The sequence below is a fragment of the Homarus americanus genome, unplaced genomic scaffold, assembly GCF_018991925.1.
Source record: "Homarus americanus isolate GMGI-L3 unplaced genomic scaffold, GMGI_Hamer_2.0 scaffold7626, whole genome shotgun sequence".
Lineage (NCBI taxonomy): Eukaryota > Metazoa > Arthropoda > Malacostraca > Decapoda > Nephropidae > Homarus > Homarus americanus.
In genome coordinates, this window is record NW_024718273.1 from 10,929,864 (window position 1) to 10,943,521 (window position 13,658).

General features: G+C 41.1%; 1 protein-coding gene across 4 annotated transcripts in view; it reads right to left on the reverse strand.

Annotated features, from left to right (window-relative positions):
* LOC121859411 (hemicentin-1-like) overlaps positions 1 to 13,658 on the reverse strand; it is a 251,339-nt gene that overhangs the window by 67,382 nt on the left and 170,299 nt on the right. For all 4 annotated transcript variants that reach the window (XM_042356203.1, XM_042356204.1, XM_042356202.1 and 1 more), the window contains one exon: positions 9,532 to 9,660. In XM_042356203.1, coding sequence (XP_042212137.1) covers positions 9,532 to 9,660 — 129 coding nt within the window. The remainder of the gene's footprint in view (positions 1 to 9,531; positions 9,661 to 13,658) is intronic.

The window sequence follows — 13,658 nt, forward strand, 5'->3', positions numbered from 1 at the left end:
GTGATTTCATGTACTGTATACTCTGCTCCAATGACGTTCAAGTTTGATAAGATTACCAAACTTAATATAACAGTAATTCTTATGTTAGAAGTTATTACATCGTGCTATGTCTTACCTGTGTTGGTGTACTGTAGTAATTATTAGCCCCCCACGTTTTTTTTCATAGTGATATCAGGTGTGTGTGTGTGTGTGAGGGGGGAAGAGGCCAGAGTCTCTTAAAAGGTTACTGAAGTTGTGTCACGTTCCTCGTCTCCTCCGCTTAGTCTCATGATCTCGATAGACGCCCTCAAGGCCTTACTGAGTCTTACCCACTCCTCACCGCTCACCACGACCAATACCCCCCACTGATTACTTCCACCCCACCGTTTGCTATCCACCTCCACCCACTGCTTGCTACCCACCTCCACCCACTGCTTTTACCCTTTTCCACCCACTGCTTGCGACCCACCTCTACCCACTGGTTTTTTTTCCTCTCGGTGATTTGCCCACCCGAGCACAGGTCACTGATCCACATCGGGGCCTGGGGGGCGAAAATGTACTAAAAATAATAATACAGTAATGCATAGCAAATAAAATTTATAATAAAAAATAAAATAAAATAGTAATAATAACAATAATAATAATAATAATAATAATAATAACATTGTAATAATAATAATAATAATAAAGAAATGCAAAAATGAAACGCTATATGTATGTTGTGTTATAAAGTAAGAGAAACAATCGAGACCATGCAATTGTGTGTAAATGGGGCAGAAAGACAAATCAGCAACCTGGGACTTGGTCACACTATTCGTGATGCCATATAGCAGTAGGGTCTACCCTTAGACAATACATTATGCTTCTAATATCTTCCCAGACGGTAGTACCTCCCTGTTTGATAGCTGCCCACTACCTACTACCTACTTAGTATTTATTAAGTGGCAGACAAACATGGAGAGTAGATTGTTAAAACTGAATGCCTACTGTACTGTGGTACTGATTTCAAGCAAAATGTATTCTGAAGAAACCTAGGTCTATAAATAGCATAAATATAAAAAATAAATCTATAGTCTCTTACCTATACCAGGGGTCAGGGAAGCTTCTAATAATATAAGGAGTTCAAGTTATTATCGACGCCCAAGAAATGTGAGCATTACTGAAGGAAGATGAAAGAAAATCATTGAAAGAACAGAGATGTAGAATTTAAGATGGCTGACAGGAATGTCACCTCCAGACAAGGAAACGTAGACATCAGTGGACAGGTCTCGAATCATATATTTAGTAGTAAATCTACATTAATATACGGTTCACTATTTCGGATGCTTCCTGTTACCTTGAATGGTGAGTAAATCATATGAAGGAAAACGACCCAGGCCAAGATGACGCTGGACCGAAGGAGATACAGTGAAGATTCGAGCAATTATCCCAGAATGAGTAGACTAAGCCGAAAGAACAAAAGGTCCTTGAAAGGTGGGGGATTGTGGTGGAGTACGGAAACAGTAAGAAAGGAGGGAAGACGCCTGTGGAAGAGAGTCTCCAGCCACCACTCCAGGGACCTGGTTCTTCTTTGACCTACCTTTTGTGTGGCTAATGAATACGCTCTGATCCATTCTTTCATGTATGATGTTGACTCATCTTTTGAAACAGGAAGGACACAAAGAATTTTTCAGAGACAATATTTCTAACCTTTTATTAAAACAAATGAGAATACACCGCAGTTAACTTCTCACATCATTATTCATTTCGTGGAACCAAAAGATTGAGGCAAGTAAAAGGTGAAATAATGTTTGTCTCTCGTGTTTTGTTGATGACCGATGTAGAACAATCTAAATGGTAATTTAATCTTGTAGAAGCTACTAGTAACACAACAACTACGCCAACTATATCAAGAAATAGACAAATACAACCGAACAACCATATATGTTAATTATTACCTCGGTAACCGACCTTCCAGTCGATTAACATCCAAATCCCAATTGGCACAAGGAAAGCTCGCCCATTACTCCCACTTTCAGCAAGGCGAGTATGATGACCACCACACCACTTTACTTCAGCAGTATTCTGGTAGCAGTGGAATGTTTATGAGTAAGGATCATCTTGTGGTTATGTACAGTGTTATCTCAAGTCATCGGAGACTCTATCATCCTTACAAAGACATGATGTACTGTATAATGCGTTATCTAGAGTAAGGTAATGTTATCTTAACACTGTACAAAATGTCCCTAAAAATAATACCGTACTTGAAAAACGGGAGCAGACATCAAGTAGTACTTGTGCATATAAGAGAAGAGTTAGACTGGAATACTAATTGCAATCACCATGGCAATTGCTCCAATTGAAATTTCCCTCTCAGTTAATTGCTGCAATTTGTAATACAATGACGTAATTCCTTATCATTAGTTCCCTTTATTAACACTTTTCTCCTTCACTCATCCTGTTTTCTTTTTCTTGTGTTCCTTTTTTACTTCAATTTTTTTTTCTGTATATCATATAATTATACACATGTTGCTGTCTGTACCATGTTAGTTTGTATCGTGTTACTACATGTATCATGTTACTGTCCATATCATCTTACTGACTTTATCTACTTCAGATTTTTTGCAGTAAATTACTAACTTAGCATAGTGCACACCTGACATGCCTATCAAGAAAACCTTGACACACCTGACACACTTCTCATGATCAACCTGACACACCTAGTATACCTCTTATGATGACACACCTGACACCCCCTCATGACAACTTCTCATGAACTACTACAATATAAGAATCTAAGGATATTATATACAGATTAATTAACCATTTTTTATCAAGCTTCGGGATTTAATATCCAACTCAAAAACCCTCATTACCCATCTCTCATAAGAGGATTAAAACCGCAGGTGGCATGTGAGGCTAATTAACAGGTAGTGAGCCATTGGTATAATGGGCAAGTAGTGTAAGCTTTATCGCTACCTGAAGTACCATTCATGTTATTAGGAGTTGTGTTTTCTGTTGCTTCTCCCGGTAATATTGTTCACTCGGATGTGTAAAATCACAGCAATATGACGCGATGTACATTTGTCAGGTAAACAGGTGGTGATGGCATCGTTCAGCTCGGAGAGACGATCAATACGGAAGTGGGTGTAAGTGGAATAATTGTGTGACCAGGCCAGCATGTGATTTAATAGTGCAATTAGGTGGGTGTAAGTGGTTCCTATCTCTGTTAAGTGGTTCAAGTGGATTAACGTGACAGTTAGGATTTGATAGTGTATTAACAGGAGGAGCCGGTTAGGTGCAGGACTGCAGTTGGACGTACGAGCGATAAGTGCTCCGGTATGTACACCTTTAATATAATACTTCAGAAGCGTGCCGGAGAGCAAGACTATCCCAGATGGCGCTACCAAGTCTATGTACCTTCCCCCAAAATGTACTTCACTAATTCCTAAATTTACATATTATTTTCTATTTGATGGTTTATGCCGGATTAGAGTAAATGAACACTTCCACTTGTGGTATTCATAACTAATGATCACGTCCACCTATGGTCGTCATAATTCATGATCACGTTCACCCTTAGTCCTCATAATTCATGAACACGTCCACCTGTGGTCCTCATAACTCATAATCACGTCCACCTGTGGTCCTCATAATTCATGAACACGTTCACCTGTGGTCCGCATTACTCATGATCACGTCCACCTGTGGTCCTCATAATTCATGAACACGTTCACCTGTGGTCTTCATAACTCATAATCACGTCCACCTGTGGTCCTCATAATTCATGAACACGTTCACCTGTGGTCTTCATAACTCATGATCACGTCCACCTGTGGTCCTCATAATTCATGATCACGTCCACCTATGGTCCTCATAACTCATGATCACGTCCACCTGTGGTCCTCATAATTCATGATCACGTCCACCTATGGTCCTCATAACTCATAATCACGTCCACCTGTGGTCCTCATAATTCATGAACACGTTCACCTGTGGTCTTCATAACTCATGATCACGTCCACCTATGGTCCTCATAACTCATGATCACGTCCACCTGTGGTCCTCATAACTCATGATCATGTCCACCTGTGGTCCTCATAATTCATGAACACGTTCACCTGTGGTCTTCATAACTCATAATCACGTCCACCTGTGGTCCTCATAATTCATGAACACGTTCACCTGTGGTCTTCATAACTCATGATCACGTCCACCTATGGTCCTCATAATTCATGAACACGTTCACCTGTGGTCTTCATAACTCATGATCACGTCACGTCCACCTGTGGTCCTCATAATTCATGAACACGTTCACCTGTGGTCTTCATAACTCATGATCACGTCCACCTGTGGTCCTCATAATTCATGAACACGTTCACCTGTGGTCTTCATAACTCATGATCACGTCCACCTATGGTCCTCATAACTCATGATCACGTCCACCTGTGGTCCTCATAATTCATGAACACGTTCACCTGTGGTCTTCATAACTCATGATCACGTCACCTATGGTCCTCATAACCACACGTTCACCTGTGGTCCTCATAACTCATGATCACGTCCACCTGTGGTCCTCATAATTCATGATCATGTCCACCCAGTCCCCTAATTCATGAACACGTTCACCTGTGGTCTTATAACTCATAATCACGTCCACCGGTGGTCCCATAATCATGAACACGTTCACCAGGTCTCATAACTCGCGATCACGTCCACCCATGGTCCTCATAATCATGAACACGTTCACCTGTGGTCTCATAACCTCATGATCACGTCCACCCATGGTCCTCATAACTCATGATCACGTCCACCTGTGGTCCTCATAATTCATGAACACGTTCACCTGTGGTCTTCATAACTCATGATCACGTCCACCTATGGTCCTCATAACTCATGAACACGTTCACCTGTGGTCCTCATAACTCATGATCACGTCCACCTGTGGTCCTCATAATTCATGAACACGTTCACCTGTGGTCTTCATAACTCATGATCACGTCCACCTATGGTCCTCATAACTCATGATCACGTCCACCTGTGGTCCTCATAATTCATGAACACGTTCACCTGTGGTCTTCATAACTCATGATCACGTTCACCTATGGTCCTCATAATTCATGATCACGTCCACCTGTGGTCTTCATAACTCAAGATCACGTTCACCTGTGGTCCTCATAATTCATGATCACGTCCACCTGTGGTCCTCATAATTCATGATCACGTCCACCTGTGGTCTTCATAACTCATGAACACGTTCACCTGTGGTCCTCATAATTCATGAACACGTTCACCTGTGGTCTTCATAACTCATGATCACGTCCACCTATGGTCCTCATAACTCATGATCACGTCCACCTGTGGTCCTCATAATTCATGATCACGTCCACCTGTGGTCTTCATAACTCATGAACACGTTCACCTGTGGTCCTCATAATTCATGATCACGTCCACCTGTGGTCCTCATAACTCATGATCACGTCCACCTGTGGTCCTCATAACGCATGATCACATCCACTTGTGGCCCTCATAATTCTTGATTGCGTCCACTTGTGACCCTCATAACTCATGATCACGTCCGCCTGTGGTCCTCATAATTCATGATCACGTCCGCCTGTGGTCCTCATAATTCATGATCTCATTCACCTGTGGTCCTCATAATTCTTGATTGCGTCCACTTGTGACCCTCATAACTCATGATCACGTCCACCTGTGGTCCTCATAATTCATGATCACGTCCACCTATGTTCCTCATTACTCTTGATCACGTATACCTGTGGTCCTCATAACGTATGATCACATCCACTTGTGGCCCTCATAACTCATTTTCACGTCTACCTGTGGCCCTCATAACTCATGATCACGTCCACTTGTGGCCCTCATAACTCATGATCACGCCTCATATCGCAGAAAATAATAAATAATATCGCAAGGAATCGCCAAGACTATTAATCATGACGGCTTCCGCTAATGTAAACTATGTTGAACTTTCCCGCCTCATCATCATTTATAGAACGACTTCATTTGTCTTCATTCAGGTCGAGTCTCGCTCCAGAAAAGACTTGCGTCATTAAGCCTGTGTGGGAAGACACCGAGGGTGATGGTGACGACCGTAACTTTGTAAGTAACTCTTGCAGGAGGTGATGACGAAGATGGAAGGGGGCGTCTTACCAAGAGGAGTAATCCGAGGGAGATAAATCAGAGGTGATAAGAGAACTTCATTGTCTCATCGTAATTCTGTTTAGATGTGCAGACGGGGATGTCAATAATCGCCTCCTTCCAACTAGTGACTCCAAGAGAAGAAAAATCCTAGCAGACAATTACATTCAAATTCAATGGCATCGGTTAATCGTGATCCAAATCTCAGCTGTACACTATTGATTCAGTCATTCCTTAGAATTTTCTATTCATTCTATTCATTATATTTTCTTTACAACGCAGACATTTTAAAACAGTGTTCCCCTAACCACTTAACAGCCACAAAGGAAAAAATGGATCAAATTTGTTAAGGAAATACGAGATAAATGACAGTCAACAAGACATTATCATTAATGGATGAGAATATTATGCAAATGAAGTTGGGGAGCTCTTGTCTACCTAACGAGCATTTCTCAAGTCGTGTTGAAATATTAAACAGTTAAGCAAATGCAAAACAAAAACAAGGGAGGCTGTGTTCAGGGGCGTGCGACAATTGAGTACCTCACGAGAATGAAAAATGTACCTAATTGCTCCTCTCGTTAATTAGAATCCATTTCATGATACCATTTGATAATTTCATTACTTTGAAATTACTTTCTTCTATACTCCGTGTATTCCGCATGCTCCCGAATGAAGACAAATCTCTATTGAAATATGACTGATTTTAGTAGGAGTGTACCACAGTTTCGCACTGTTCAGATGACAGTTCCTGCTAAACCCAGACAGTTTAGTGATGGTTTGTTTTTCAATCGCCGAAGCGTGTGGACCGAACAGTAAGAAGCATCATAAAATGTTTCTCTATACAGTGAATGGAACATTTTGAAATTCATTTCATTGTCTTGAGCTAATTTATAAACACTCGGGTCTAATATACAGTACTCTATGACTTGTTTTATTTCGAGTTTTGGCCAAAATACATGATTCATTTTGGTACGGTAACAGGCGCCACAACGACATGCGGCCGTCTTCCTCTCATAACGATTTCCATCAGAAATACTGTATCAGTACAGAATAATTTCTACAAAAGTCAAAACGAAACTTTAGTGTAAAATTTTATTTAAACAAGCTCATTTAATTCCACAGATTCGACTTAATTCATATCATTAAGGTTAACATGTTTTTGAGTTAATATTGTATTTCACAATAATGATAATAATAATAATAATACTAATAACAAGAATGATAATAATAATAATAATAATAATAATAATAATAATAATAATAATAATAATAATAATAATAATAATAATAATAATAATAATAATAATAATAATAATAATAATAATAATAACAATAATAATAATAATAATAATAATAATAATAATAATAATAATAATAATAATAATAATAATAATAATAATAATAATAATAATAATAATAATAATAATAATAATAATAATAATAATAAGAAGAAGAAGAAGAAGAAGAAGAAGAAGAAGAAGAAGAAGAAGAAGAAGAAGAAGAAGGACATTTTTAAGAACCGGGTCACTACAGTATGTTCTAAACTCTAAATATAATTTAAATGTTAAGTTGTAACATTTACTAGTGTTCCTGAATAGCCCAATACTAAATCTTACTTCATCACACCAAAACATGATTTAAATCACTTGAAGAATCTTCACCAAGCTTATTTCACCTATCTGCCTGAATTAACGGTAACCTAACCTAACCTAACCTAACCATACCGGGTCGTCAATTATCCTCGGAAATAATATATACTGTAATGAAATATAACATACTATTCTGCATAATGTATGACCTTTATTATAACGTACATTTCCGGAATCATTAATATAAGTTTTATTAATTAACATGCTTTTGGGTTAATATTATATTTCACAATAATAATAATAATAATAATAATAATAATAATAATAATAATAATAATAATAATAATAATAATAATAATAATAATAATAATAATAATAATAATAATAATAATAATAATAATAATAATAATAATAATAATATATAGAAGAAGTCTTCAAATTTATCATTAATTTGTGTTATATTCTTTGGTTAATTTCACGTGGCAGGTATCAGTCAAGGTAGTCATAGGTATCAGAATATAAGCCTCGGAGTTCATTATTATATTCTTTAGTCATCCATCAGGCTCATAGTGTACACCTCTATAATCGCTTTCTTTTCTATCTTCTTACACGCATGCACGCGATTGTAATTTTTATTATCATCTTATTCTTTCTACACATATGCCTCCAAATCACGCAAGTTTTAAACACTGGCGAGTATACTGTAGCTAGTCATTAGACTACCTTAAGGTCGTTGACAGGTGTGTGGGTGTAAATCTCTGGTGATGTCTGGTGCCTCAGCCTGTCCTCCACCCACCGCAAGCCGCGCCCACTCCTGTGTCTGAGCTGTCTCCACCAGGGCTATCTGGACCTGAGCACACCACCCTCGGCTACCTGTACCCCACCGACACGTCAACGCACACACCATTACAATTACACTAAAAGGTGTGTCCTCAATGTTGTCAATGCCTATGTGCCTCCCTCCACCCCTACTGTACCTGCCCCACAACACCATATCACCTCCACCACCTCCACTGTACTTCGCCACGCCTAGTACATTAGCATCCCTGAGCCTGGCAGCACTGTTTGTAAACTTTGTGGTCAACTAACTCTCACACCCTCTTTCACTACATCCTCATTTGCCCTATGACCTCCTCCTACAGGTATCCAGCCTTTACCAACACCTCTTCCCTCCCTGACCAGATATCCCTCCTCCTAGTGGCAGGCACTTGACATTATTAGGGACCTGCCACACTTTGCCATAAACAAATAAATTGTACCGGGAATTCCACCCCCCCCCCACACTCATCATATTGCCACTTTATGTAACTTGCTGACAAAACCCATGACCCTTCTGGCCTTTACGCCCTTAATGCAGGAGTCATAAAGGCAAGCATGAACTCCGCATGCTTCCCAGTTGGGCACTGTAAACGCTTCTGCACTTCACCTTGCACAGGATGTAAGGGGGTGCCCAATAAACTAGCCCCCTCGTGGGCAATCTGTAATCAATCTGGTGACGTCCTGACTGACTCACCTGAACTACCCTGTCATACGGGGATGCTTAAAAGATGTATCGATAGCTGAAAATATAAATTTTCTCAATTTTGTTCCATGACGTATATCTACTTATTTCATGTATTAACTATGATAGTTGATGATACTGTTAACAGGAAGACATATCAGCCTGTTGCCAAGCACCACATGATATAACTGCCTCAGTATCTGTGTGAGGCCAGAATTCACCTACAAAATGCTGGGCACAAACAGTAAGAACTTTACAAACAATATTTATTGATAATATTAGTAAATACACACTGATGAGCAGCACAGGAGAGTCAATACTTACCGCCAGTGACGGTGCAGGAGAGGTTGAGCATCTCCCCCTCATGGAAGGGCCCCACATCTGTTCGTGACCTGATGGGGGTCCCGCGAAGCCCTGTGCCCACCCTCACAGTCGGGCCCACGCTGGGGTTGGCTGGTAGAGAAAAAAAATAAGTTATTTTTGTTGAACAACTCACATACGATTAACGTGAAGATCATAATGTTCTCTGCACATTAGTATTTTGTTTATTTTCTTATATGTAATATCATAAACTTATTTCAGAATTTAAGCGAAGTATTGTTAACCTCAACCATATTATATACAGAAATGAATAAGTAATGTATGATATACTCATTAACACACAAGTAATACCAATAAAAATATTTTCTCCTTATAAGTAAATACAAATTTACTCCTCATAAGTAAATAAATATTTTCCTTGCTCGCCAGGTACAGAAAATATTGGATACACGACAGGAATTTCGCTTTGATCTGGACACAGCTGGAAATCAAATATTTCTTATGGTGTTGCGTGTATTATTATCCCGTTACCAGCCCACCATCAGCCAGATTACACTGCCAGGGAAATCGATTACCTTCTTCTACAGTTCTTTTATTCTCAGAACGGAGTCGGATTTTCTTTTCACGTGTGTCTCATTTTCTAAATCCTCTGCCACAGTTACGTGACACTCCCCTTTAACGTGTATTTTCTGAGGCAAAAATCCATAGAATTTAAAAGAAGAAAATTATGTAAGTTATCATAATGTACGTCATCATGTGATAAAAGGTAATATTCTCAAGCCAAACGTAACGTAGGTAAACGTAAGTTAACCTAACCTAACCTAACCTCAGCTAACCTAACCTTACCTAACTAATTTCAAACCAACAGCTAAAGTGTAATTCAACCAAAGACTCAGTTGGATCATGAGTGAAAATTAAGGGACAAGACCTCTCCCTCCAGCAGTTAAGAATTTCAAAGTTAATCTAGTGTGTAAAGTGAACTATTAAGTTTTCCCTAGTACGTCAGCATCATTTGAAACCTTTCTTTGTTTTAAAGTGCAGAATTCCCTTTAACTTAGGAGGCTAGAAGTAGTGTTTAATGTGTTGGTGATAATGTAAGGAGGTTCAGGTAGTGTGTAGACGTGGTGCTCTTTTCATAGTGTATCCTGCTGATCCTCTTTTGATCCCTTTGTGTTATCGAGCGACCACAACAACATCCTCCTTCCCTCCTTTCTCGAACTTCCTGCACCCCCCCCCTCCTTCTCCACACCTCCATTACACCTCTCTCATTCCTCCTTCACACCTCCTTCATACCTCTATATTTCGTAATACCTCCTTCACATTTTCTCCCTCCCTCATACATCTTTCACACCACTCTTTCCACACACCTCCTCCACATACCGTCCTCCCTCACACTTCCTCTACACCTCCTTCACCCTTCACACCTCTCTATCCCCCCTCCTTCCTGTACACTTCTTCCACACCATCCTCTTCCTTCTTACTTTCCCCACACCTTTTTCTTTCTCCACACCTCCCTCACACCTCCTCTGCACTTCCTTTCTTCCTCACACCTCCCTCATACCTTTCTCCTCCCTCGCACCTCTTCCAATTTTTCTTTAATAGTTTATACGAATAATTTTCAACTATATCAACTTATCCTCATAAACCGATCTCTTTACTTCCAAATTTATTAGATACTCCTTATTTTTCATCACTCCATGATGTCCAGCTCACCTTAATTCCTCCGAACCCTCTTCTATAATGAGCCATCTTTCACCTCATGTTACTTCTCATGTGCTACTCCCTCTACCAGCTCTGTTCTCCCTCATCTACCTGGACATCTCGGCAACGTCCTTAACCAATTTAGAAAGATCCTCCATGCTTTGACCACCTGTCGGGTCTACACTGAATAAATGTCATCCAGATTGCGTGTGGCTGATGAATGTCCAACAGACCAACATATATAATATATGACTCAGCTGGTATGTTAACGGGTCAGTATATGTATTGTATGTCTCGGTGTATATGAGACCTAGCCGCTATGCATGTTGTATGGCTTGATGCTTAGGTTAGGTTACTTTACGTATGGTGAGTTCAGGCCAGACACTAGCAGACACCAGGAGGAGGCTAGAGGCATTTAGTATGAGGTGCGAAAGTAGAAAGCTTTAAGTAAAATTGATGGAGAAACAAACGGAGAAATATTAAGATTGGCCAGAGTAACATAAAAGAAGTGATGATTTATGGACTAAAAAAAAACAAGTTAATTTGTCCATATGAAAGATTAACTATGTATGAGGGGCCAATGGGCAAACAAGAGAGTAGAATGGCCAAGAGAAGGCAGAGAGTGGGATAGATGATTGAAATTAGTGCTGATTATCCGAAGAGACGCACCACATCTCGTAAACACAGTCCTAAAACCTTTCCTCCTGATAGCAACAAATGTATAACTGAACCAGGACACCAGGCTTACCTAACGCTATATCTCTATTACCTTGATCACTGATATAACAAATAGCTGCAGTTAAATCATTTTCCTCAACGTTTTGTCTGTCATAGTAACTCATTGGATGACGCCAAAATAAATCCTCTTACTGGTCATAAGTTTGAGATGTTAATTTGGTGTGTGTTTGTAAGGCCATGACTGTGGACCAGCTGGCTAAGGACTCATTGGCTGGTTCAAGCAGCAATTACTGACGTCAATCAACGTCACAGTGCGTCATAACGGGACTGGCTAATGAGACGGGACGACGACGTGGTGCGACGGAGGTGAGCTAGTAGCGGCGAACCATCACCCCGGAGGAGATGGAACTCCTGGCAGGCCCGGTCAACACTTATTGCCGTGTGCTGTGTGAGTCCTGCCGTGAGCTGTGGTGCTGTAGGAGTCCTGTCGTGAACCGTGTGCTGTAGGAGTCCTGCCGTGTGCTGTGGGAGTCCTGCCATGAGCCGTATGCTGTGGGAGTCCTGCCGTGTGCCGTGGGAATCCTGCCGTGTGCTGTAGGAATATTGCCATGTGCCGTGTGCTGTAGGGATACTGCCGTGAACCGTGTGCTGTAGGAGTCCTGTCGTGTGTGTGTGATGCTGTAGGAGTCCTGCCGTGTGCTGTGGGGGTCCTGCCGTGTGCCGGGAATCCTGCCGTGTGCTGTAGGAATACTGCCATGTGCCGTGTGCTGTAGGATACTGCCGTGAACCGTGTGCTGTAGGAGTCCTGCCGTGTGTGTGTGATGCTGTAGGAGTCCTCCTGCCGTGTGCTGTGGGGGTCCTGCCGTGTGCCGTGGGAGTCCTGCCGCGTGCTGTAGGAATACTGCCATGTGCCGTTTGCTGTAGGAATACTGCCGTGAACTGTGTGCTGTGGGAGTCCTGCTGTGTGTGTGGTGCTGTAAGAGTCCTGCCGTGTGTGTGGTGCTGTAGGAGTCCTGCCGTGTGTGTGGTGCTGTAGGAGTGCTGCCGTGTGCTGTGGGAGTCCTGCCGTGTGTTGTGGGAGTACTGTCGTGCGTCGTGGGAGGGATGCCGTTTGTCATACCATTGTTATGAGTTTTAATTATTAAATAGTTTAGTCCACCCTTATACGTTGTTCATACCAACCCTATTATTCTATTGGAAATAGCATAACAGTATTCACAAGGTGAGGGAGTCGCCATAAAACCCATTAAACACTACTAGGGTGTTACCATGGTGACAGGGACGCCGTAAACCACTATATATTGTTGAGGTTACCATGGTGACGGGAAAGCCGCAATACACACATACACACACACACTACTGGGATGTGTTACCATAGATAAGAATAAATAATATATAGAGAGCAGCCTGAATCAAAGAGTCTAAAGCAAATACAAACACGCTTGCATTTTTCATTAATTCGTTGCAAGTCATTCGTTCACACTACAATATTATTCTGGTTTATCCCTGTCACTTAACACACGTAAGTATCACCCCTCTGCAGCAACCCCCCCTAAACTCACCCGGCGCCAGGCTCTATGCTCATTCACCCAGTGCCATGCTCTATGCTCATTCACCCGGCGCCACACTCTCTGCTCATTCATCCGGCGCTATGCTCTCTGCTCATTCACCCGGCGCTATGTTCTCTGACCATTCACCCGGCGCCATGCTCTCTCACTATACACCCGGCGCCATGCTCTCCGCTCATTCAC